We start from the raw sequence: 27,786 nt of genomic DNA on the forward strand, positions 1-27,786 counted from the left end.
AAAATTATACATGTCATTAAAAAAACTCAGTACATTACGAGCGTTCAGAACATGTAACAAGTTGCTCTACAAATTTTGCAGCTGCCATCTCTTCATCAGGACATTTGATGCTAGTTTATCAGCATGTAAGTTATAATAATTAGTCCTCTACAATGGAGACAAAACATTAAACAACATATGAAAAAAAAAATCAACTAATACCCAATGTCCAAACTATCAATTAATGTTCAAACAAAACAGGAAAAAAATAGCAAACAAAACTCACCCTAGATCAGTGGCTTCCAAACTGCAGCCTGGGGGCCGGATGTGAACCTTTGCTTGCCTTTATCCAGCCCTTGGGGAACTATTCCTCCCACCAATACAAGACACTATGCTACCTACTGACAGCAACAATAGGGCACCATTTCTAGGTAAATATAGAAAAGGCCACGAAGGAGAGTTCTAAGTGAATAACAAAATATAAAACAAAAAAGGGGTAAATGGCGTTACCTGTATACCAAAGAGTGATCTATCAAATCGCTCTTTAGTCGCTAATAGCAACTAGAAAATATGGTAAATTCACAGTGGTAGGGTAAACCACCGAACTCTAATCCAAGGGTATGAAAGAGTGTTGGTCTACCTTTGTATAAACGAAGCTCTCACCCCACAAACCGAGCCCACACTGGGGATCCACGTCCTACCCAAAGGATAGTAATAAATAAAACTAAAATTAAACTAGTGCCTACAATGTGACCGGAGTTATGTGAAATGTGCTGAATAGTGAATAACCAATTGATAACATACATCCAGAAGAATTAGAGGTGAACCTCCATAATGCATAAATTCCAAAGGTTATATATTATACATAGAAAGTGTTCAAAAAATATTTGTATAATGTCCAAAAAATTGCAAAAGCCACAAAAAAGTGCAAAAAACAGAAAAGCAGCACAATAATCGCTCCACTTATAAAAAAAAAACATATGAATGCATCCATTTCAATGTGATTAAGTGTTTGTGCTTTAATAGGTTATTGCAGGTGACTTGTAGTGCTCACAAAATCTTGGCAGGTGACTTGCATGCCCCCCTCATAGGTCCCCACTTACCAGCTCCTTTAACCCCTGCAGTGGTAATGCGCATGTAGATACACAACGTAGACCAATGTTGGGTATCAGCAGCCGCAGTCACTCAGACAGCCTTCAGATATCTAGACAGAGGCACATATAGTTGATCATGTTCCTGCATAGAGTTTACATGTTCTTCCTGTGCTTGCAAGGGACTTGGGACTTGCAGTGGAGCGATTATTGTGCTGCTTTTGTTTTTTGGTGCAATTTTTGCATTTTTTGTTTTACCTGTTTTTGCACTTTTGTTTGTGGATTTTGCACTTTTTTGGACATTATACAAATATTTTTTGGACACATTCTATGTATAATATGTAACCTTTGTAATTTTATGTATTATGGAGGTTCACCTCCAATTCTTCTGGATGTATGTTATCAATTGGTTATTCACTATTCAGCACATTTCACATAACTCTGGTCACATTGTAGGCACTAGTTTAATTTTAGTTGTATTTATTACTATCCTTTGGGTAGGACGTGGATCCCCAGTGTGGGCTCAGTTTGTTGGGTGAGAGCTTTGTTTCTACAAAGGTGGACCAACACGCTCTTTCATATCCTTGGATTAGAGTTAGGTGGTTTTCCCTACCACTGTGAATTTACCATATTTTCGATTTGCTTTTAGCAACTAAAGAGCGATTTGATAGGGCACCATTTCAAATTCTGACAGCAACAATGGAGTGCTATTTCTCCCAATGATAGCAACGATGGTGTACTTTTCCTCCCCCAATATCAAATGTGGCGATGTTTAGTTCCACTGATGCCAAGAAAATTTCCACTCCTATCCAGCCTCCCTAAAGTCTGAAGGACAATAAACTGGCTCTTTGTTTAGAAAGTTTGGAGCCCCCTGAACTAGATGATAGTAAGAGTGTGCTTGTAGGGACAGATAGTTGCTACTGCTTATTGCCGAATACCTCTTTATTTACAATGAGTCACAGAAACACTCACTGTGTGCTGAACAGATAGGAACAAATCAGAGTATTTGCAAGATGAGAATGTCTGCCATTCTATACAGAGTGAATATATATATATATTGTACAGGACGCCGTGGCTGGGTCCTGGAAGGACGCTATATTTCCCCTCTATTTGGTTTATGGTCTCTTTAAGGGAATAAAATTGATTAACCCACCTGTTAAGGAAGTGTCTTTAAAAACAAGACAGGAAGTGGTATATGGGTGTGGAGGAGTGGAGAAGACGTGGTGGATGGTGTTTATTTTGGGTTGCAGCAACTGAAGTGGACAGCAGTGTCCTGTTTGGAAGGCTCCTGGCAGGGGAAGCTACCTGCCATCAAGATCAAGCACTGTTTTGATAGAGACAGCTATTCTGGACTTTGCAAGTCGGTGAGACTACAAACCTTTTCCTTTTGTTTTCGGCTGCTGTAAAGCTGTTTAAGTTTAATAAACCCTTTGTTGTGTGAAAAGCCTGTGTCCTGCGATCTACCTGGTCCCCCGAACATTACAATATATATATATATATATATATATATATATATATATATATATATATATATATATATAATGATCACACAATGTTTGCATTACCAGATGTCTTTTTGCGTGTTTAAGCAACAAATTCAGTTGCTGTCTAGTTACTTTTGTGTGTGTTGTGGTTTTTTTTTTTTTTGTTTTTTTTTTTTCTTAATCGTCTTTCAGGACAGCCACCTAAGAGACCTTGGCTGCTCCCCTCTGTAGGAAACACCTGCGTCAGCCTTCTAGAAAACCCTCCCGATACAAACTCTCTCATTAGAAGAGGTAGATCAGCTCTTGCTTTTTGGAGCCATTCATATCACATTGGGTATACAAATTGAAAAGAAACCTTTATCCCTACATGATCAAATGTGTGAGGGTTTAGGAGAACAGGAAAAGAAGAATTTTCCTGTTCATGAGGTCCTAATAGAGGCAATTAAAAAAGAATGGCAGGAACCAGAAAGAAAACCATTCTTTTCTAAGGCCTCCATTCTTTCCATTTGCAGATGACGAATCATCAGTATGGAACAAAACCCCAAAGCTATATTGGGCCTTCTCACAAGTTTCCAGGCACACAGATTTAGCTTTTAAGGATATGGGGGTCTTATCTGAAGCAATGGATAAGAGAATGGGCTCTCTATTAAAAAAAGTCATGGGACTCCACAGTGAGAAGTCTAAAGCCAGCAATGGCAGTCACAGTGGTGGCCAGAAATGTAGCGTTTTTGTTAAACCGTATTCGGGCACATATCGAGGAAGGAACTGCAAAGGAGCAGATTTTATCCTCTTTTCCCACTCTTCTACGAGGCATTGCGTATATCACAGATGCATCGGCAGAGCTGGTACGCATGGCAGCCAGATCCTTGGCGCTAGCCAATTCTACCAGATGGGCCCTATGGCTAAAGACATGGCAGGGGGACTGCGCTTCCAAAGCCAAACTGTGCTGGATCCCGTTTACAGGGGACCCGCTGTTCGGGCCAGGATTAGAGAAGGTGCTGGGCCGTACAGCGGACAAAAAGAAGGCATTTCCGCTAAAGCGGAAAGCAGTTTGGAGTCAGCCTCAACAAAATAAAAAGAGGCAAAGAGGGCACACAAAATCCCGTTTCTCAACACCCAAGGCAGATAACCAAAGGAAACCTTGGGTCCAGAGAGGGAAAAGCAAGGGAAGAGCGATTTTTTTTTGTTTTTGATTTTTTTTGTCCTGAGCAAACATGCCATAAACAATGAAGTCGTCTCAGTGGGAGGAAGACTGGGGGCCTTCATCTCACAATGGGAAAAAATATTGTCCAATCAGTTTTATAGGACAATAAGAGAAGGGTATTTTCTAGAGTTCTCAAAATCACCCCCAAACAGACTTTACACCACCAAACTTCCAAAAAACAAAGAATAAGCCAGAGGGTTAATGAGGTCCATAAAGGATCTTAGAAAACAAGATGTAATCATCAAGGTTCCAAAAGAAGAAAGAGGACAGGGCTTCTACTCCCACGTATTTGGAGTTCAGAAACCCTCAGGAAAGGTCAGGCCACTCCTCAACCTCAAACCCTTAAATCTATCCATAAATTACAAAAGATTCAGAATGGATTCCATATACGGAGTAAAGGCTCTGTTACCCCCAGACTATTATATGGCTTCACTAGATTTAAAGGACGCGTACCTACACATACCGATACATCAAAGTTGTCAAAAGTTTCTAAGGTTAGCAATAGAAACAGGAAAGGAGACCATATACCTTCAATCCAGGCTCTACCCTTCGGCCTATCATCCTCGCCCAGAATTTTTACAAAAATTCTAGCGGAAGCTCTGGCACCATTGCGACTAAAGGGCATATCCATCATTGCCTATTTAGACGACCTTCTCCTTTTTGCAAAAACTCCCGGGAGGTTATTAGAAAACCTCAAATACACACGGACATTCTTAGAAAGTCTACGTTGGTTGGTAAATGTAGAAAAATCTAACTTATAACCCACGCAACAAATAAAGTATTTGGGATATATAATAGACTCAGTCCAACAAAGAGTTTTTTACCCAAGGAGAAAATAGGGAAAATTCAAAAAGAAATAAGAACAATGCAGGCCAATCTGCCGTGTTCAAGTGGGCAAGTCTTCATTTTCGGCCACTGCGGATGTTCTTATTAAAGATATGGGATCACAGGCAGGAGTCGCTGGATACGCAGGTGTTAGTACCAGCAAAGGTAAAAAAGACCCTATGGTGGCGGAGAAGGGCAGAAAACGTAAACAAAGGACGGCTATGGATCCTACCCATTTCCCGAATCCTAAACCACATACACAAGTGGCACAGGGTGGGGAGCACATTTAGACTCCCAGATAACACAAGGGACTTGGGGGAAGGAAGAGTGGATGAGGTAATCCAACTGAAAAGAGTTGAAGGCAGTATGGTTCGCACTTCAGTCCTTCCAGAAAGAGTTGAAAGGACATCATCATATACAGATCAGACAACTCGTCAGTAGTAGCCTACATAAGCAAACAGGGGGAACCAGAAGTGGAGCTCTATGGTCTTTAGCAGAAGAAATCTTGAAATGGGGAGAGAAAAACATACTCTCTTTTTCAGCAGTCCACTTAAAAGGGGATTTAAACAAAGTGGCAGATATCCTCAGCAGGAAGAAAGTAAGAAAAGAAGATTGGGTACTAAAGCGGGAGGTATTCGACCAGATTACAAAAAAATGGGGAATACCTCAGGTAGACTTATTTGTTTCAAGGGAAAGCAGGAAAGTTCAAGCATTCTTCTCCCTGAGAAAGAGGATGGAGCGCTTGGAGTAAACTCATTAGCACAGAAGTGGGCATTCAGCAAATGTTATGCCTTTCCCCCACCATTGCAACTACCAGCAGTAATAAGAAAATTACGTAGAGAAAACACAACATTAATTCTCATAGCACCTCACTGGCCCAGGAGACCGTGGTTCTCTATGCTCAAAGAACTCGCCGTAGAGCCCCCTTGGTTGCTACCAGTCCAGGAGGACCTACTATCCCAAGGCCCAGTGTACTGTCCACAGGTGGAAAGGTGGAAATTAGCCGCCTGGTATCTGAGGAGCAGCTGCTAAAAGCAAAAGGGTTCTCAAGCCGTTTGATAGAAACACTGCTGAAAAGCAGGAAGGTTGAGACACGTAATATATATACCAGAAAGTATGGAAATGTTGTAGCACAACTTCAAAACGCATAGCTCAGTAGCAGTCTTAGAATTTCTACAGAGTGGTGTAGACAAAGGACTAAGCCTAAGTACATTAAGAGTCAAGTGTCAGCACTGTCGATTTACCAGGAAAGAAGTTTACCTTCAAATCCATGGATAATCAGACTCTTTAAATCTGTGAACAGACTGAGGCCGATACAGGGTACGGCCTTTCCAAAGTGGGACCTGTCACTAGTGTTGCAAACTATGACAGCAGACCCCTTTGAACCTATGAAGGATTGCAGCCTGAAGATGCTGACGCTTAAAGAAATCTTCTTGTTAGCAATTACTACAGCCAAAAGGGTCTGCGAGATAGAAGCACTATCAATCAGTCCCCCCCTTTTGCCAGATTTTCCCAGATCATATAGTCTTTAAAGTGGACCGGGGATTTCTGCCTAAAGTGGCCTCAAGATTTCATAGAGGCCAAGAAATTGTGTTACCATCATTTTGTCCAAATCCTTCTCAGGAACAAGAAGTAAAATTCCATAATTTAGGCATCAGGAGATGCATCTTACATTATTTAGAAGCAACAAAGACAATTAGAAAGACGGAGTCTTTATTTTATTTTCTGGAGCTAGGCAAGGGCACAAAGCTTCAAGAAGCACAATAGCCAAATGGCTAAGAGAAGCCATAGAACAGGCTTACAAGTTAGGGAATCAGGGCACACTCCACGAGGGCAATGGCAGCGTCACGGGCAGAGAGAGCTGGAGCAACGCTGGAACAGATTTGTAAAGCGGCAACATGGTCCAGCTTTACCACTTTTGTAAGAAACTATAGAGCTAAAGATCAGACCTTTGGACACAAGGTCTTGCAAGCTGTGGTCCTGCCCTAAGGGTAAGTGCTCGGTTATCCTCTCAGGTGGCTGTCCTGAAAGACGATTGGGGAAAAACAAAGTTACTTACCAGTAACATTCTTTCCCGGAGTCTTTCAAGACAGCCGGGTACCCACCCATATGTATATCAAGACATAAAGATTTCCTTACAGGAAATGTGATATAATTGATTGTGTATCATATGTTCTTGTGTCTCCCCAGCAAACTGGAGGTGCTCTTTAAAGAACTGAGGAGCAGCAGGGGAGGAGGAAATTTATAGAAGGCTGGCGCAGGTGTTTCCTACAGAGGGGTCTCTCAGGTGGCTGTCCTGAAAGACTCCAGGAAAGAACGTTACCGGTAAGTAACTTCGTTCTTTTGTTTCATATTTAATTTATACTGATAGGTATGTTACAAAGGAAAGTGGGGTAATGTTTTATAACAGGGGTTTAGTGGTTTTCGATTTTATTTTTTGGAGACAGTTATTTATTTGTAATATAACGTAGCTGGGTTTAATGCACCAAATCTTCAATCCCAATTGCCACAGCTGCTAAAGTTAAGCAGTCACCTGTATTCATAACGTCAGGTGGGCCTAAAGAGAGAAGCAGCGGTTATGCATGCACAGCTAGTGGGGGGGCATACACAATATGATTCACCCTTCAAAGTTAGGAGTGATGGACTACTGGCATGAAATGCTGTACCATATGAGAGGTAAAAGTTAATTAGCTCTGTACTGCCCAAGATCAGCTATACATATACTGCTGTAGGTACATAAGTGCTAAACTTATAATCATACTTTATCCATTCTACTCAGATCAAGAGGGTTGGTCAAGCTTATCTTCTGCTTTTGGAGGAACAGCTGTGGTGAGAAAGGACCGTTTGGAGTCTGTCGCCAACGGATGTGACTATAAAGTGAATAACAAATATGACAGCAAATGCTCACCTTATCCAGCTAGAAAAATTGTCAACGCAGCATTGAAAGAAGTAGGGAAGAAAATGGACTATAGCGTCACTAGTGCCAACTGTGAGCACTTTGCAACTGATCTGAGATATGGCGAACAATTCTGTGATCAGGTACTGTATGAATCACCGACAACTATACATTACTATTATGTGTAAAGCCCTCAGCAGAGCTGCATTCCCTTGGGCTCCTTAGTCAATTTTTATGATGCTATCATATGGCAACACAATTGTGTTGTTGCACAATTCCTGAAACCCTTTATAAGCATATGAATATTACAATAAAATGAAAACATGCTGAAACGGTGGTAAGATAATGAAAGACAATCATGCTGTCCAGCTACCAGCTTAGCCATATCAGGCCAGGTACTCTAGCCATATAGGGGAAGCCCCCATTGAAACAGGAATATCAATTATTTTATTTATTTCAGGTACTTGTATAGCACTGTCAATTTACCCAGCACTTTACATATACATTGTACATTCACATCAGCCCCTGTCCTCAAGGAGCTTACAAGCTAAGGTCCCTAACTCACATTTATACATATACATGTAGCCAAGTCCCAGGCCTCTCCAGGTTTAATGGTGACTTACAGAAATAGGGACAGCTGACACCCCTCTGTGTAGAGTGGGTTACGAGACATGGTGGGTGCAGTGCAAGGTATATCAATGGGCGCCAGACACTTCTTGAATGCAAAGAGATTTATTTTCTCTTAAACCAGAACTGTGGGAGAGAGGGTTGGGGCCAGGACACCCTTAAGTAGATGCAATGTTAATTGGCAGACTCAGAGACTTCTATAGGTAGACAGCCATGCAGGGAAAGGCACCCAGCTGGACACCATGTCTTGAACAGTTTCTAACACAGGTTGTAATGAACTCTTTCACTTCTTTAACAATCTCCTTTTTAGATCTTCACTCAACTGAGCTCCCAGTCTATCACTTAGACCCGCTGATCCACTGCCACTGGATCCCCTGAGCTCCTTCAATCTTCTCACTGAGTATCTTCCTCAGGCGTCACCCCTGTGTCCTTGCTGGGTCCCTAGTTTGGCACTCACAGATACTCCTCAAGCGTCACCCCACTGGCCTGCTCGGTCCCTGGCTTGACACACAAGTCTGCTCTGCAAGCGTCACCTCCACTGGCTGGGTCCCTGGCTCAACACCTGCTGAAGTTTCCCAATTTTTCACCGTCCCCATTTGGTGAGAATACTTGCTTTAGCTACTCACAGTGGTCCCTGGTAACAAGGTGGACAGCATCCCCTCTACCCCCAACCACGACAGGTTTTCCGGCCGGCAGAACCGTCACTTTGGTTGGACTGCAAGCTGCAGTCCCATCCCTGCACTGCTCTCTTGCTTCTAGATAAGCCCTCAGACAACCTAGCAGCCAGATGTCCCCGGGACAGGCCTCAGGCTCTGGCCCAGCAGCCTGAGGCAATACAACACCAGTCCAGGTGGCACTGAACCCCAATCACCTGACCTCACCTAAATAAATAGGCTCTCCCAGCAGGCCAAAGGAACCAAGAAGATCCCTGCCCATTGGCTGAGATACCCCATCTATTCCTAATCTGTCCTTGCAATGCCCTTGTCTTATCTAATGCCACCAGATACCCAGCCATCTAGTGACAGAAGAGAGAAGTGCAGCAATTCCAGAATTAGGGTGGAATCAATTGATCTCCTATCAATTGGCCAAGACAACTATACCTGGCAGGTAAATTTACTTGCAACCCTGCCTAAAGATCACGGTGCTACATCCATACTAGGGCCAATTTCTACAGAATCCAATTACCTACCAGCATGTCTTTGGAATGTGAGAGGAAACCGAGTACCCGGGGGAGACCCACGCAGGCACAGGGAGAACATGCAAACTCCAGGCAGGTAGTGTCGTAGTTGAGATTCGAACCAGCGACCCTTTTAGTGCTAGGTGAGAGTGCTACCTTCTACACCACTGTGCTGCCCTCCAAATTTTTTTTTTAATTTGAATACAGTAGGGAAAGTTAATCAGTAGGTATAGTTTTAGCAATCCTTTTAATATTTCATTAGAGCACTACAATGTGAAGGGAAACTGTAATGGTTTGGGTCAATTTTATTTATTTTGGTTTTAAATTTGTATATTCTAAATGGGTGTCTATCAGTGGCGGAATCACCAGGGTCACAACAGTGGCAGCTGCGACTGGGCCCTGGAATTCCATAACTGTGGGGGGGGCCCAGCGGGGTTGCTATCCACAGAACTGTGAGTGAACAGAGTATCTCTCATGTAACAGCAGCACAGAGACACCGGGATTGACGTTTTATTTCCCCCTCGTCCGTCCTCTCACGTGCGGGACACAAAACACACAGCTGATCTGCTCTCCCTTCGGCCCCCCCCCCTCCCTTCTCCTGTGTTCTCCGCAGGAAATGTGAGCTTGTTAGCTTCACACCTAAATTCCCGCAGAGAACACAGGGGAGGGGGGGGGGGCTGAAGGGGGAGCAGATCAGCTGTGTGTCTTGTGTTCCGCACGAGAGAGGACGGACGAGGGGGAAATAAAGCGTCAATCCCGGTGTCTCTGTGCTGCTGTTACATGATTACATGAGAGACACTCTCTCCACTCACAGCTGTACTGTCCCCTCTCCAGTGTGTGTATAGACTCAGGAAGAGAACTACAAGCCACAGGAAGATCCTGCCGCCCATGAACATCATGGAGCTGCTGATCGCTGCCTCCCCCCAGGTGGGGGGGGGTACAGAGATGTGCTGGGGGCCAAGGTGCACAGTGGAGTCCAGCAAGGTACAAGGAAACCTCTGGGGACCCTGATGTAAGGGGGGCTCTCTGGGGACCCTGAAGGGGGGTATCTGGGGACCCTGAAATAAGGGGGGCTCTCTGGGGACCCTGAAGCAAGGGGGCCCTCTGGGAACCCTGATGTCCAGTACCACCACCGCCACCAGTCTCCAGTACCACCACCACCCCCCCTCCAGTACCACCAACGCCACCCACCTCCAGTACCACCGCCACCCCTCTCCAGGACCACCATCCCCCTTCAGTACCACCATCCCCCTCCAGTACCACCACTGCACTGGTGACACAGGCTGCACTGGGGACACAGGCTGCACTGGTGGACACGGGCAGGCTGCATTTTTGGGCACAGGTAAAGTTGTTGTTAATAGAAGCTTCCTCTTGACAGTTACGGTAAGTTGTAATCAGAAACAGAAATGTTTTACTTTGTTGTACAGTGGAAAAAAATATAGTATCAAAATCATGCTTTTTTTTTGGGGGGGGGGGGGGGGGTTGGGGGGGCCCTTCCTGATTTCTTGCACCAGGGCCCTGAGGTTTCTAGTTACGCCTCTGGTGTCTATAATTGTTTTTACTATTTGATCTATAGTATTTATTTTATAAAATAAATTAAATTTGGAATGTATTCATGACATCAGTGTTACAGTACATAATAGATTTTTAAAGTAGCTACAGTATTTGCTTTCGTAATGTCTCTTTCTAACTGAAAGTTTATACTATTCTGTACAGAGTAGGTGGAGAAGGGAGGTGGTATGAAACCCTTACATGGCCATGGGGTCGATTCACTAAGAGTTAAATAACAGGCATAAAAATGTGGTAAAATACAGCATGCAGTAAATCAGTTGTGAAAATTCAAATCACTAAGAATTTACCGTTAAATACCAAATGTGATATTTGCTCTATTTAGCGGTAATTAGCGCATTATTTAATGTGGTAATTTACCGCATTGGCCAGAATTTGTTAAACGGCCTGGGGGTCAGGTTGTAAAAAAAAAAAAAAAAAAAAAGTTGCCAATTAAAAACTTGAAAAAATAATGGTGTGGGGTCCCCCTACCAGTTCAGACCAGGCTCTTCGGGTTTGGTATGGATTTTAAGGGGGCCCCCACGTCAAAATGAAAAAAAAACGCAGTTGGGGTCCCCCCTAAAATCCATACCAGACCCTTATCTGAGCATACAGCCCGGCAGCTTAGGAAAACCATACCAGGCCACATGCCCTCAACATAGGCGGGTGGGTGCTTTGGGGCGGGGGGGCTCTACGCAGTTTGTTTTTTGGTCCAGCGATGGCGTTGTCATGATTGACGATGGATATACATTGAGGGACATTGTTTTTTTTTTTATTTTAAACTCTTGTACTGTCTTTATTCACTTTTACACTTTTTTGGTGAATGGGTAGGGGTACTGGGGGGTAATAGGGGTAATGTATCCATACTCGTTCACATGGGGGGGAGGCAGGATCTGGGGTCCCCCTTGTGAAAGGGGGCTTCCAGATTCTGATAAGCCCCCCCGGCCATAGACCACCACAGCCCAGGGTTGTGGGGAAGAGGCCCTTGTCCCCATCAACATGGGGACAAGGTGCTTTGGGGTGTCCCGTCTATTTCCTCACCTGCCGGGCTGCATGCTCGGATAAGGATCTGGTATGGATTTTGGGGGGCCCCACGCCATTTTTTTTCATAAATGTTTTTTTGCCGGAAATTCTTTTTTTTTTTTACATTCAGCTGTCAGCGGGGAAACCCGCTGACAGCTGATGACTCATTGGATGGTAAGGGCATGACGGCTTCCCGGCCCGCTCCTTAGCAACCAGCTATATACAGTGTTTTTAAAGGGGAAAAAATTCAGAATGCATGAAAACTGCATGCAAAAATGCGGGTTTATAAACGCACTGCAAAACGTACCTGAAAAATGCATCAAACGCATAGGTGTAAACCTAGACTCAGGGGCTGTCATCAAGAAAGCATGACTATGCCCATTCTTTTTGCCCAGCTGCTCCACTGATACTACAGCTTTTATGACTGAAACGGGATTTCTGAATGGAGGGGGTGGATCTGTCAATCATTTGTCTATCTTCCATTCATAAATTCAGTTTCATTCATAGAAGCTGTAGTACAACGTCTAGTAATGGAAGAGGTGGGCAAAAAGGGCAGGCATAGGCAGGCTCTCCTGACGCTAGCCCTTAACAACCCAGTATTAACCCCTGCTGCACCTAAAGATTGTAGAGGTGGGGGGGAGCATGGACGGAGGAGGATTTCTACTAACAGAAGAAGAATCGGCACAAGGGACACATCCTACTGACTGTAAGTTATGTCTGTTGTGCTAATTTTTCTGTTTTTTGGATTTATTTTAACTACACCAAGGCTGGGTTCACACCTATGTGAATTGGATGCGGGTTTCCCCTGCATCCAATTTGCATAGCAGGAGATTGTGACCAGCTCTCTATGGAGCCGGTTCACACATGCCCGTTGCGGCTCTGGTGCAAATTTCTTCTTCTTTTTTTTATTTTTTATTTTTTTTTCTGCATGAGCTATGTTCTGTTGCTAAGATCTCAATAAAATTTTGAGATCTACTACTTTTGGAGTGCTGCCTGTCTCTGTTTAAGGTGATAAGAATCATCCCGCTTAGTCCAAAACAACAAAAATGTCTGGGGTTGGGCCTTTGTTTTTATAGAATCACAATAAGACATACAGTAGATTCTTCTGTGTTCATACAGAGGATTTACAAAGCCTTTATGTTGCTGTTATTGCAGGTGGATAACGCAAAGATGTATGCAGCTGGAGGTACAGCGATCGCTGGAATTCTTGCAGCAGTTGCAATATCTTCAATGAGAAGTAATCGTCAGAAGCAGTGAGAAACCCAGGAACCTTAAGGGCTCATTCACACATTGTGGTGATTGGTGTTTGTCCGCACTGGATCAATACCAGTCACTGCTAGGCCACATAAAAACAATTTGTTTTCCTTGTGCCTCATTCACACTGCAACACACCTTGGAGATGCAGTGCAGTGAGCTGCCGTAAAATGCAGACATGTAGCACTTTACCGCAGTGCACTGGGAAGGAAGTGCATGTCACCACACAGACCGTGGAGACATGAAGGAAGTGTCACTTTGTGCACTTCAAATAAAGTAAAAAAAAAAAAAAAAACAGTGTGATATGCTGTGAGATATGCACGCTAAGCCAGAGCAGTGTGAATGAGCCCAAATTCCCAGAAGTCTCTCTATAACCGGGCAACAATGAGCATCTGCAAAACAATATTAGTCATGCTGTGCTCGAAGGAGAAGTGAAATCATTAATAAATGTTACCCCAACATTTTATATTCCTGATATGTGCCTGCTGTACTATGTACTTGTATGAAAATGTATCGTTCTCTTTGTATTGCTTCCTGGTGTTCGTGCCTTTGCTTTCCTATTAAAAGGCATGAGGGCAACGCATGGTCAGTTTTCTAGCTCTGCTCGCCTCCAAAGATCAGCCTTGTGCCAATCCCTTGCACAGCCATTCATTGTGAAGATCAGTGTGCTGCTGTTTCTCCTCCCTCAGCTCTCTGAGCTCCTGATGCAGTTGAGAACAGAGGAAATGTGATCACTTATAAAGAAGGGAAAAATGTATTTATAATGTTGTTTTTTATATGTATACACAAATGTTTTACCTTTTATTTCTATTGTAATCTCAACGGGTTGTTTTATAAGGTGGGGGTTCACATATACTTTATTGCTAAAGCTTTACAGAAAATACTAAAACTTTGCTGTACTCAAAAAAAAGTTTAGTTCAATCAAGCTTAGATTAAGGTCACCATACATCTTACAATCTGACCATGCAACCTTGGTACAATTAACTTTAGATCTTATTAATATTTAGCAATATATTTTGAAAAATATTGGCTAAATCATTTAGGGAGTGTGGCTTGTGATGTGCACGGTAAAATGAAAGCTGAGTAGATATAGTAAGTTGTGCAGTTCACTTAGAGAACAGAAATATATGCTGTGAATGATTTAAAGCAGAGTTCCACACAATTTTTGAAGTTCAGCCCCCCACGTTGCTGATCACAGGGGCAGTAATGTTCAGAATGTGTTTCTTATTTTTTTTTTTTAAAGCACATTACCTTTTTTGCCCAATAAACATGTCCACTTCCACTGTACATCGCTGCAGTGAGGTACGTCATCTCGAGCTGTCCGTTGGCTCCTGGGATATAAGTGTCATCAATCCCAGGAGTCAATGGGCAGCCTCCACTTCTAACATTGTGGTATTTGCACGCACTGTGCATGCGCGAGGTCAGGAGGGTGCATGGCGGGCAGCCGGCAGCAACATAACCCGGAAGGAGCTACTGAAGATGGGAGCGCACTTGCTACAGAGATGACAGTGAGTACTTTGCTTAACAATATAACAAAAAAGCCTACATTTAATACATAAGCCAGAATGTATTATATAAGCTGCGATCAGCGCAAGTTTTTTTTTTTTTAGGGGAAAAAAGGCTGGAACTCCGCTTTAAAGGGGTTGTAAAGTCTCAAGGTTTTATACCGTAATGTATTCTATGCATTAAGGTGAAAAACCTTCTGTGGTGCAGCTGCCCCCCAGAGCCTCCCTTTTACTTACCTGAACTTGATCTTTCTAGCGAAGAGAATGAGCCTAGCAGCTCTAGCCACTGTCTCGGGTCCTCATTGGATAGATTAATAGCAGCAGGAGCCATTGGCTCCCGCTGCTGTCAATCAAATCCAGTGACACGGGAGCCGGGGGCGAGGCCAAATCTTGCTACTGTGTCAATGGAGCGCCGCCGGGGGACCCCAGAAGAGGAAGACTGGGGCCGCTCTGTGCAAAACCCTTGCACAGAGGAGGTAAGTATAACATGTTTGTTATTTAAAAAACAAAAACAAAAAAAAACGAACCATTACAATCACCTTAAGTGCACCTTTTGAAATTAGCGCACAAAAGGACTGTTTATCCCATGGTGCCTGTGCCAGTAGTTTCTGTTCTAACTCCTCCTCTCAGCACTAGGAATGAGTCAAACACCCCCCGTTCGGTTCGCACCAGAACATGCGAACAGGCAAAAAATTTGTGCGAACACCACATTATTCATGTTTGTGTCCCATAGACTTTAAGTCTATGGGACACAAACATGAATAATCAAAAGTCCTAATTTTAAAGGCTTATATGCATGGTATTGTCATAAAAAATGTCTGAGGACCTGGGTCCTGCCCCAGGGGAAATGTATCAATGCAAAACAAAGTTTTGAACTAAGAGCCTGGTTCATTGGCTGCAAATTGGTCCGGGACTTAAGTGGTTAAATTCCACACCAGGCCCTTCAGGTCTGGTATGGATATTAAGGTAAACCATGCGCCAAAATTTTAAAAATAAATGGCGTAGAGGTCCCCCTCAGATTCCATACCAGACCCTTCAGGTCTGGTATGGATTTTAAGGGGAACCCCGCACCACAATTAAAGAAAAAAATGGCGAGGTGTCACCCCAAAAATCCATCCCAGACCCTTATCCGAGCACGCAACTTGGCAGGCTGCAGGAAAAGAGGGGGGGACGAGAGAGTGCTCCCCCTCCTGAACTGTACCAGGCCACATGCCCTCAACATTGGGAGGGTGCTTTGAGGAAGCCCCTCAAAGCACCTTGTCCCCATGTTGATGGGGAGAAGGGCCTCATCCCCACAACCCTTGCCCGGGGGTTGTGGGGGTCTGCAAGCTGGGGGCTTATCGGAATCTGGAATCCCCCTTTTACAAGGGGACCCCCAGATTCCAGTCCCCCTGTGTGAATTGGTAATGGGGGTACAAATGCACCCCTACCATTTCACAAAAAAACTGGCAAAAAGGTTAAAAAAGACAAGAGACAGTTTTTGACAAGTCCTTTACTAAATTCTTCTTCTTTCATCTTCTTTCTTCTGGTCTTCCTTTCCGTGTTCTTCTTGTTTCTCCAACTTCTTCTTCTCCATCTTCTTCTTCATCATCTTCTTCTTCCTCTGCACTTCTAGTCCCGCATCTTGCTATGGCTTCTTCTCCGTGCCGTCTGCACGATCCGCCTCTGTGGCTGTGTGATGCTTGGATTCTTCTGACACTTCTTAAATAACGGAAGGCTTTAAACAAACTTTCCCGTGGATTTCTGTACAAAGGGCGTTGGCCGTGAACTTGTTAAGCATACACACGATCGGACTTTTTCAGCCAGCTTTCACCAAATCACATGCTTTTTCTGCTCTTTACCGCCACCTTTGGTCGTATTGTCTGATCTTTTGCATTGGTTCTGAGCATGCGTGTTTGTAAAGTCCAACGGTTTTCTGTACACACAATTGGACTTTGCTCCATCTGACTTATGTTGTGGAAACGTTTGTCTGTTCGCACAGCCAACATTTGTCCAATGAAAACCGAAAAAGTTTGTCTGATGGAGCGTACACAGGGTTGGATGTTGCCTTAACCGCTTCCCACCCGCCCTATAGCCGAATGACGGCCTTAGAGCGGGCGGCTTCCTTCGCCTGGCCGTCCCTGGATGGCCTGGTGTTTACTTCCGCAATGCGCGCCGCCGCGGGTGCGCATCGCGGAAGTTCTGTGTTTGCCGTGTCCCCCGGGGACAGGCAAACACAGATCGCTGTAAACGGCCAATCACAGCGGCCGTTTACAGCGTGATCGGCGTGTCCAATGGGAGATGATCTCATATGTAAACATATGAGATCATCTCTCAGCGCCGCTCTCCCTCCTCACACAGACAGCGTGTGAGAGGGGAGAGAAGAACGGCTGCAGCAGCCGTCAGTGTACAGAAGCAAAAAAAAAGTTTAAAAAAAAGTGCCATCCTCCCCCAGAGCCATCCTCCCCCAGTGCCATCCCCCCCAGTGCCATGCCCCCCCCAGTGCCATCCTGCCCCAGTGCCATCCGCCCCAGTGCCATCCTCCCCAGTGCCATCCTGCCCCAGTGCCATCCGCCCCAGTGCCATCCACCCCAGTGCAATCCACCCCACCCCAGTGCCACCTGCCCGCAGTGCTATCTGTCCCCAGTGCCACCTGTTGTCAGTGCCATTTGTCCCCAGTGCCATCTGTCATCAGTGCCACGTATAAGTGGCATCTGTCATCAGTGCCACGTGTTATTAGTGCCACATAGTGCCATCTGTCATCAGTGCCATGTATTAGTGCCATCTGTCATCAGTGCCACGTATCAGTGCCATTTGTCATCAGTGCCACCTGTCAGTGTCACGTGCCATCTGTTGTCAGTGTCACGTGTCATCAATGCCACTTATCAGTGCCATCTGTCATCAGTGTCACGCGTCATTGGTGCCACGTATTAGTGCCATCTGTCACCGGTGGCACGTATTAGTGCCACGTATTAGTGCCACGTGTCATCAGTGCCACGTATTAGTGCCACGTGTCATCAGTGCCACGTATTAGTGCCACGTGTCATCAGTGCCACGTATTAGTGCCACGTGTCATCAGTGCCACATATTAGTGTCATCTGTCATCAGTGCCACATATTAGTGCCATCTGTCATCAGTGCCACGTGTCATCAGTGCCACGTATAAGTGTCATCATTGCCACGTATCAGTGCCATCTGTCATCAGTGTCACGTGTCATTGTCCTGGAATTTCAAAAGTGTAATAAGTAGTCAACAAGTTAGATGTGTAATTTATGCTTCTAGAACACGTAATGGCGCTCCCTGCATGTTGGGCCTCTCTATGTGGCCAGGCTGTGAAAAAGTCCCACACATGTGGTATTGTAATACTCAGGAGGAGTAGCAGAATTTTTTGGGGGGTGTCATTTGTGGTATACACATGCCACGTGAGAGAAATAACCTATTACAATGACAATTTTGTGGAGAAAAAAAAAATGAAAAATCTTCATTTTGCAAAGAATTGTGGGAAAAAAATTACAACATCAAAAAGCTCACTATGCCTTTTACTAAATACCTTGGAATGTCTACTTTCCAAAAAGGGGTCATTTGGGGGGTATTTGTACTTTCCTGACTTGTTCGGGTCACAAGAAGCGAGATAGGCCACCAGTACATCAGATGTGATCAATTTTGTGCGATTCGCACCACAGCTTGTAGACTCTATAACTTTCACAAAGACCAAATAATATCCACTAATTTGGGTTATTTTTACCAAAGATATGTAGCAGTATAAATTGTGGCCAAAATTTATGAAGAAAAATTAATAATTTGCATAATTCTGTCACAGAAACAAAGAAATATGCGTTTTTTTTCGAAATTTTCGGTCTTTTTTCATTTATAGCGCAAAAAATAAAAACCCCAGAGGTGATCAAATACCACCAAAAGAAAGCTCTATTTGTGGGAAAAAAAGGACACAAAATTCATTTGGGTACAGTGTTGCATGACTGAGTAATTGTCATTCAAAGTGTGAGAGCACCGAAAGCTGAAAATTGGTCTGGTCAGGAAGGGTGTTTAAGTGCCCAGTAAGCAAGTGGTTAAAACAGCTAACTTACATGTTTGTTGTCAAAAAGTCTGTTCGTGTGTATGGGCCTTAAGTCTCAATAAATTCCTGAAATTCAATCTGCAATAATGTGTACTGAAAGCAATATGAGCACTGGGTGCCCCCTTGTGGTATATATGTGTACAGAATATTGTTTAATTATAAAGATCCATAAAATGGAGATACTTGGTTTCTATTCTAAGTAAATATCTTGACAGCCTGATCCACAGGAGCTTTTTATAGGGTAACTGGCAAAATCTGGCATTTGATTTATGTCCTTGTTTTTGGGCCCACACTTTTAATTTCAGAAAAGCGAGAAACAAAAACAGCAACCTGTGAAAAATATGTAAAAAAAATTAAAAGATAAAACACAATTTTTTTTTTAAATCACAGACAAAAAGGTTAGTTAACATTGAAGTTAATGTGCTTCAAATAAGTTAATTGTCTATAGGTGTTTGAGCCCCAAAGTGCCAATTGTCATTGGGAAGAGGACCCTATTGATTTGCAGTACAAAAATAAAGTTACCGCAATGCACAGAAACATACTCTATGTGCAATACATTGTGGTGCCATTCATTAGATTTCTCTTTACTTTCTGTAGGAAGTGCAAGAAGTGAGAAGAAATTTCTCAAAAGTGAAGTAAATCACTTTTCAACTTTAACTAATATAGCAGAATGACATGATATGCGTTTTGAGGTGATCATTGGTGCAGTGTGTCGCTCTGACACACCGCATCTCTGATCTTGGTGTATGACGTAGGCTCTTTACCATGTGATCAGCTGTGTCCAATCACAGCTGCTCACATTGCAACCAGGAAGTGCCTGTTATCAGCTTTCCTCTATTAGTGCTTGACAGGGCGCGAGTAGAGGCGAGCCAGTAAGCTGCTCTCCTGACAGGGGCGTCTGCGCTGATAATCAGCTTCCACTTGTGATGCCCACCGGTATCCACCTGTGCCCACCAGGTATGCCAATCAGTGTCCATCAGGTATGCCTGTCAGTGCCTCCTCACCAGTGCTGCCCATCATTGCCACCCATCACTGCTGCACATCAGTACCCATCAGGGCTGCATATTAGTGCTACCTCATCAGTGCCCGTCAGTGCAGCCTCATCAGTGCCCATCATTGAAGGAGATAACTTACTTATTTACAAAATTTTATAACAGAAACAAAGAAAAAACTTTTTTTTCAAAATGTTATTTGTAGTGCAAAAAATAAAAAACCCAATGGTGATAAAATGCCACCAAAGAAAGCTCTATTTGTGTGAACAATTGTCATGCAAAATGTGACAGTGCTGAAAGCTGAAAATTGGCCTGGGCAGGAAGGGGATAAAACTGCCCTGTATTGAAGTGGTTAAACAGTTGCTACCAGAAAAAGTGTCCCTGTTTACAAATTTCCTGTTCTGGTAAGTACACCAAATTTTGGCTTTTCCCTGATATTCAGTCCGGGTGACAATGGCCACTAGGACAAATAAAGTGAATCTCCCCACTACAGCAATAAAAGCTGACAGAGGTTTTTAACACCTCATCACTTTTGGCTTGGGCGCAAGTTAAATACCAAATGATGACCATATATATCTGTGAGCTTCCACGCTCTATGTAAAATAGGGGGAGGTAAAAACAAAAAGCAGCAGCAATCACTATGTGAGTGGACTCTCAATATATGAAAATTTAAAGAAGGGGGGTGTGTGCGCTTGCTTATTAAACCCCAAAATAAGAGAAAAAAACAATCTTATAAAAACAATCTTATAAAGTGACCAAGTGTAAATAAATGTGAAAATATGTGGACCATCAAAAGTGATCAATAAATAAGTGGGTCAACTCAAACAGTTAAAAATTGCGGGTATGTGCAAGGACTAATTAAAATTACTACGTACATAAAAAGTGCATAAAACATGTGCATAATACTCAAAACAAATCAGTGAATCACAGCAGTAAAAAAATAAAATGCAATATGACGCAAATCATATATGTGAAACACAATCGTGTCAGTGCATCAAACTAAAGTGTCCCAAATAGCATAAAATATAAACATGCCACTAAAAAAAAAAAAATCGCAGCACAAAAATGCATCAATCGGGTTAAAGTGCAATGTGCCAAACGTGAGACGATCCTCTGGTGGTGATCCGTGCCAGTGGTTGTGCTATCACTAGGTAATTACCTCCCTGCTGCGGGATTAAGCAGCGAAACAGACACACAAGGCAATCAGGAAACAGAGGATGATCCAGGTGATGGCTGTACAACGGAGTCTTGGAGATGACACAAATATATCCAGTTTCCTTGTGTATGGTCACCGGGCTCATAGGGATAAACCGAGAGATACCGCCATAGTGTAGTATTTTCAAACACAATTTTATTAAAGATAAAAAATAACTACTCACAAGGGGATGTACATATAAAGCACAGCAGACCGCCGAGCAACTAGCCCGGATGTAAACGTCACTTCCGGCTCCTACGCGTTACGTCAACAATAGGACTTCAACTGGGATAGCAAGATGGTGACAGGAAGTGATTTTTAAGAGCTCTGGGCGGAGAACTTCCGCCCATAGTTCATATGATGTTAGTGAGTATCAGGGCTGATTTGTCCGCCCATATGCACATCAGCCCTGATACTCACTAACATCATATGAACTATGGGCGGAAGTTCTCCGCCCAGAGCTCTTAAAAATCACTTCCTGTCACCATCTTGCTATCCCAGTTGAAGTCCTATTGTTGACGTAACGCGTAGGAGCCGGAAGTGACGTTTACATCCGGGCTAGTTGCTCGGCGGTCTGCTGTGCTTTATATGTACATCCCCTTGTGAGTAGTTATTTTTTATCTTTAATAAAATTGTGTTTGAAAATACTACACTATGGCGGTATCTCTCGGTTTATCCCTTTGAGCCCGGTGACCATACACAAGGAAACTGGATATATTTGTGTCATCTCCAAGACTCCGTTGTACAGCCATCACCTGGATCATCCTCTGTTTCCTGATTGCCTTGTGTGTCTGTTTCGCTGCTTAATCCCGCAGCAGGGAGGTAATTACCTAGTGATAGCACAACCACTGGCACGGATCACCACCAGAGGATCGTCTCACGTTTGACACATTGCACTTTAACCCGATTGATGCATTTTTGTGCTGCGATTTTTTTTTTTTTAGTGGCATGTTTATATTTTATGCTATTTGGGACACTTTAGTTTGATGCACTGACACGATTGTGTTTCACATATATGATTTGCGTCATATTGCATTTTATTTTTTTACTGCTGTGATTCACTGATTTGTTTTGAGTATTATGCACATGTTTTATGCACTTTTTATGTACGTAGTAATTTTAATTAGTCCTTGCACATACCCGCAATTTTTAACTGTTTGAGTTGACCCACTTATTTATTGATCACTTTTGATGGTCCACATATTTTCACATTTATTTACACTTGGTCACTTTATAAGATTGTTTTTATAAGATTGTTTTTTTCTCTTATTTTGGGGTTTAATAAGCAAGCGCACACACCCCCCTTCTTTAAATGATGACCATAGTTGTCACAAAATTATTGGACCTAAAATACACTGGAGAGTTTTAACTACTTGTTATAGTCAGGCTACTGATTTCCAGAGTCATTTTGGTGTACAAGGAATCCAGTCATCTGGTGACATCAACTGGAGACCCTGCCTTCTTGTGACATAACCACCCATAATGCCCAGGGTGGTGACATCACAAGGGGGGTGCGTGGTCTCCAGATGACATCACTGTATGACTACCCCCCCAGCTATATAAGAAATAGCACACTCTGGAGCTAACACAACAGCGGTAGCTAGCGTCGGGAGAAGACATCAGCGGAGAGAGAAGAACCAGAGGAAGAAGACTCTGGAGGACGAAGAACCGGAGGAAGAACCAGAGCAAGAAGACATCAGCGGAGGGAGAAGAACCGGAGGGAGGAAGACTGGAGGGAGAAGACATCGCCAGAGAAAAAAGACACGTTGCAGCTACGACTGGGGACATTCTTAATTTTTAATAAAGTAAATGAACAGTGATAAGATGAGAATACTGTGTTATAAATGGACAGCACATTGAAATAAAGTCCAAAAAAGTGTTGAAAGTGAAAGAATGCTAAAGTGAAATATATATATATACATATATATTCACTGAGCAAAATTATAAATGCAACACTTGTGTTTGCCCCTATTTATCATGAGCTGAACACAAAGATCTATCACTTTCTCTATGTACACAAAAGGCATATAAACCTGTCTAAATCTGTGTTAATGAGCACTTCTCCTTTACAGAGATAATCCATCCACCTCACAGGTATGGTATATCTTATTAGACAGCATGGTTATTTTGTTCGTCGTCCAACCGACTTGAGTGGGCAAATGTTCACATTCAATGGCATCTGGCACTTTGGAGAGGTGTTCTCTTTTTTTTTTTATTCTTTATTTATTCAACTTTTTTTTTTACATACAAAAAAGGAAAAATAGAAGAAAACTATCCTTGGTTGCCAACTTCCATACAGGAACAGAACAGGCAGATCAAAAAATATACACATCGATTACACATTTGCATTCTCCCATTCCTCCTAAATCTGCCTCTATATACCCTTCCTCACCCCTCCCCATCCCCCCAAGCCCTACCAACCCCCCCTATTCCCTACAACCTAAACACCTCGCTGTACACCTTAGTTAATTTAAACATTTTCCACTTTCCCCACCTCTTGTTAAAGCCGTCTCTACCTCCTTCTTCATAATATCTAAGACCCTCCAAACTGTATATTTCGTCTATTTTAACAAACCATTCACTTATTTTGGGGCTTTCCTCTTCCTTCCATTTTTTCGGGGATCAGGCTCTTTGCGGCGTCGATCAAATGTATCATCAGTGAGTTTCTATATTCTTTTAATGGGATATCAACCCCATGGAATAAGCAAATCCAGGGGTCTTCAGGCAATTGTATACAGGTTATTATCTTGACATATCTTAATATTTCCTTCCAATATATTTTGATCCTTGGGCAACTCCACCAAATATGAGCCATAGTCCCTATTTGTTTACAGCATTCCATTGTTGACACCTTTTGAAATTTTCCTACTATGGCCGGTGTCCTGTACCATCTGGATATGCACTTATAATTCATCTCCATCATTCTGATGTTGACAGATGATCCGTGAACCAAGCTCAACATTTTCTCTATCTCTTGATTCTTACCGTGGTGTCCTATTTCCCTCTCCCAATTTTTTATATATCGGGACTTCCAGCTCATTTCCCTCCAAAAGAATTGTATAGATCCGTGAGATCCCCCCCCTTATTGTTTCCGTATCACATAGATGCTCCATAGATGTCAGACCTTCTCCTCCTCTCAGCGGACATGGTAATGCTGTAACAAAGTGCTTGAGCTGTGAGTACCGCCATTCGTTCACTATAAAGAGGTCTTTTTTCATTTTTAATTCTTGTAATGTGCAAATTTTCTCCCTAAGTGTTACATGGCACAATTGTACATTGTCTTTTGTTATCCAATTCCCCCCATCACGATTTTACCTGGTGCAAAGTAATTATTCTCTTTTAACTCCATTAAGGGGGAGTTATATTCCCATTTATTCTGTTTGTGCAACAAATCCCAAACCCTAGTTACATTTATTGTCAATATAGGTGTATTTACCCCTAGTGATCTATATTGTGGTGGTGTCCAAATATTCCTTCCTAGATTTGTGTCCGCCATAGTGTGCTCTATTTTTGCCCATCTTTTCTCGCTTTTTAACTTAGTCCATTCTACCATACGTGGTAAAATAACCGCCTCATAATACTTTTTAAAATCTGGTACACTTAAGCCACCCTGAGTTTTCCCTTTCTGTAGCATCCCCAGAGCTATTCTGGGTTTCTTATTTTGCCCTATTAATTTTGTTATTAGGGTTTTAATACCTTAAAATAAGCTGGAGGTATATAGATAGGAAGCATCTGGAATTTGTACAAAAATTTAGGTAAAATAATCATCTTTAGGGCATTTATCCGCCCTATCCAGGATAAAGGTTGTGCTGCTATTCTCTTTATTTCAACTTCAGCAAAGGTAAATAATTTGCCTGGTAAATTTTCTCCAAGGATGTTGTTAGTTTTTTCCCTAGATACTTCATCTCTGACTTCCTCCAGGGGAACTGAAATTCCTGCTGGCGGCTATGCTCTTCTTGAAGAATTGAACAGTGAAGGAAAGCAAGTGATCTCAAGTAGTATGTTGGAGGAGATGTGCAGTACAAGAGACTGTCAGTTTGGATTCAATTACCTTTATTTCAACTAAGAAGTATTCATCATTTGGGCATCCCATGTTCCTTTTCCCCATCCAAGTTTAATCCCCTAATAAAAACAACAAAAACAAGCAAGAGATTGTTCATTGTTTCAATGTGCTGCTCCTTTATAACACAGTATTCTCATCTCATCGCTGTTTGTTTACTTTTGGCGATACACACTTTTTCTTAAGTTTATTTCTAAATTTGATGTATTACTTATCTGTGTCAGCTGCCGCCCCCACAAAAGCGCAGAGATACATCTTTTTTATTTCTTATTTCTATTTCTTTTTAATAAAGGACTTTCTCAAAAACCTGTGTACTGTTATTTATTTTTGACACATTTTTAGGTTAATGTACCCCATACTCATTCATATGGGGGGGACAGGATATGGGGGCCCCCTTTCTTTCAGATTCCGATAAGCCCCTTTCCCCACAGACCCCCAAAGACACCGTCCAGGGTTGTTGGGAAGAGGCCCTTGTCCCCAACATAGGGACAAGGTGCTTTGGGGTGGGGGACGCAGAGCAATGCAAAGCACCCAGCCCCCATGTTGAGGGCTTGTGGCTTGGTGCGGTCCAGGAGGGGGGACGCTTTGCCTTGTAGATGACTCTGTGTGCATGTGTGCCCTTACAAGCTACTTCCGGTTTGGGTGGTTTAACCAGGCCTCGCTTTCAAGGCTTATGCCATCCCACTGTATCCTATCGCATGCGCACTTGGCCCTTTTTGATGACTGTGTGCGCACGCGCGCCTCTACACTTCTTTTCCGGTCAGGTGAGTCTGACCAGGCCTCGTTTTCAGGGCTTGTGTAATTCCACACTCTTCCGGTTTGGAGGCACTACCGTTTGATTGGTTACACTTTTGAAGTTGATCCAGGGAAAATCTGATTGCCTCTTGGGGGATCAGGAAGGAATTTTTTTCCCCTGCTGTAGCAAATTGGAGCATGCTCTGCTGTTTTTTTTTTTGCCTTCCTCTGGATCTATTGTGGGCATAAAATTGGGTATATTGGATTGTACGATTATTTTTTATTTTATTTATTTGTTTTTACGGTTGAACTGGATGGACTTGTGTCTTTTTTCAACCTGACTAACTATGTAACTATGTAACTTTGCCCTATTTGGTCAGCAATGACGGTAATGATTGGTCAACGTTCAATAAACACTTTGAAGGCCCGTTTTCGCTGGCTTTTTGCACGTTTTTGCAGGCTTTTCCAGTGTGGATTTTAATTTGAGTTGAGCTTTGTAGTTCCTGTGTTTTCGGTTATTGGTCTGGAGGTTCAACATAGGGTGAGTGATTGGTCCCCTATTATGGGGTGGGAACATAGTTTATCATGTGACTAACTTCACCCTATCAACGAACTTCTTATCATCAATTATCGATTGATGTCTCTGATTGGTGTTAAACCTTCTATAGTTATTTATTTATATATGTGCAATATGGGGGAGCAGTTAGATGCCCCAGTAGAAGTCCCCTCGGACTAAACGTGTAGGGTGTGGTTTCTAAGTTCCCCATATTGCTTTTTATCAACGTGATCACTATTTTTATTCCTTTTTGTATTTTATCTATTCTACTTTGTATGCTGGTTTTATGCCAATAAAACAGCCAACTTATATTTTTTGACCTACACCATGGGAAGTTTTCACTTCTGGAGATTACTCCCTTGCCCTCGGACTTACATGAGAGAGGTTTGGAGTTTCTGATGATACCGGGGACCCCGGAGAGAGAGGAGTGGAGCCCCTGAGGCTACATTGTTATCTTCCTTTTGTATATGAATTTTGTCACATTCGTGTGTAGCAGCTGTTTCACTTATTTTCACAGGCTAGCGCGATAATTCCTTTGTACCCTCCCTTTCCAGACCTGCTTGGAAAAGGGTCTGGTATGTATTTTAGGGGGGATCCCACGTGTTTTTTTGGCATGTGAGTTCCCCTTAAAATCCATACCAGACCAAAGATTTAAAAATAATTTATTATTGGGTTCCCCTTCGAGATCCTCAGAGCACAAGTCGCATGACACAAGTTGGATCAGTTAAAATGATGATTCGACTTAGTTACATTCAAATCAAACCAAGTCGGACCAGACTAGTGAAGGAACCTTTTTCAAAGTTGGAGCAACTCAAGTCGGAACATTTAACAAGGCTCTCATAGAGAACCATTGATTTATACGCGTCATGCGACATACGCTCCCAAAGTGGGAGCGTATGTCGCACCAATGTGAACCGGGTCTTAAACCTAGAAGCTGATTGATTGCTATGCACAAGTGTACCAGATTCAATGTGCACCAGTTTTAGTAAATCTCCCTCAATTTCTTCATTGTGGAAGGCTGATACCACTGTAGGAAGAAAGGAGGATTTTGGAGATAAAACCACTTCATCCTTGTGAAGGATTAGGAAAGGCTGCTTACAATAGAGGGCCAATAACAGTGAGAAAGATTAATCCAGACATGATAGCCAACATGAAGGACACTTTGAAGGACATATCACCAAAAGGGAGTTCCCTAATGAGTTTAAGGGGTGATTTCTGCAGAGAGAACCAGATTTAGATCCCAAGGAAGCACACGGTAGTATTATAAGTGTCTGATCCCTGAGATACCTTGAAGACAGGTTTTACAATTGAGAGTGAAGCCAAAGGTTTTTGGAACAGAATAGACAAGGCTGAAACATGTCCCTTACGAGTACTTAGAACTAGGTTTTAGTCAAGTCCTGCTGCAGAAAAGACAGAATTTGAGGTATTGAGTAGTCTCTGGGGTTGAAATGCCTGTGTTCGCATCAGACAAAAAAGGAATTTCGGGTACAGTAGTAGAATAACAATTAGATAGACCCCCTGTCCTTCAAGACCTGGGATTTAAAGCCAGTGACTGAGAAGCAGGATAGATTAGGGGACCTTG

At 42.9% G+C, this 27,786-nt stretch overlaps 1 protein-coding gene across 2 annotated transcripts in view; it reads left to right on the forward strand.

Moving 5' to 3' along the window:
- Positions 1–13,583, forward strand: part of LOC143931485 (phospholipase A and acyltransferase 4-like) — a 34,977-nt gene extending 21,394 nt beyond the window's left edge. For both annotated transcript variants that reach the window (XM_077455759.1, XM_077455760.1), the window contains exons 4-5: positions 7,363–7,622; positions 13,010–13,583. In XM_077455759.1, the coding sequence (XP_077311885.1) occupies positions 7,363–7,622; positions 13,010–13,111 (362 nt within the window). In that variant the 3' untranslated portion in view covers positions 13,112–13,583. The remainder of the gene's footprint in view (positions 1–7,362; positions 7,623–13,009) is intronic.
- Positions 13,584–27,786: the final 14,203 nt, after the last annotated feature.

This window comes from Lithobates pipiens, unplaced genomic scaffold, assembly GCF_037356315.1.
Source record: "Lithobates pipiens isolate NorthernLeopardFrog02 unplaced genomic scaffold, aLitPip1_a1.2 Scaffold_10, whole genome shotgun sequence".
Lineage (NCBI taxonomy): Eukaryota > Metazoa > Chordata > Amphibia > Anura > Ranidae > Lithobates > Lithobates pipiens.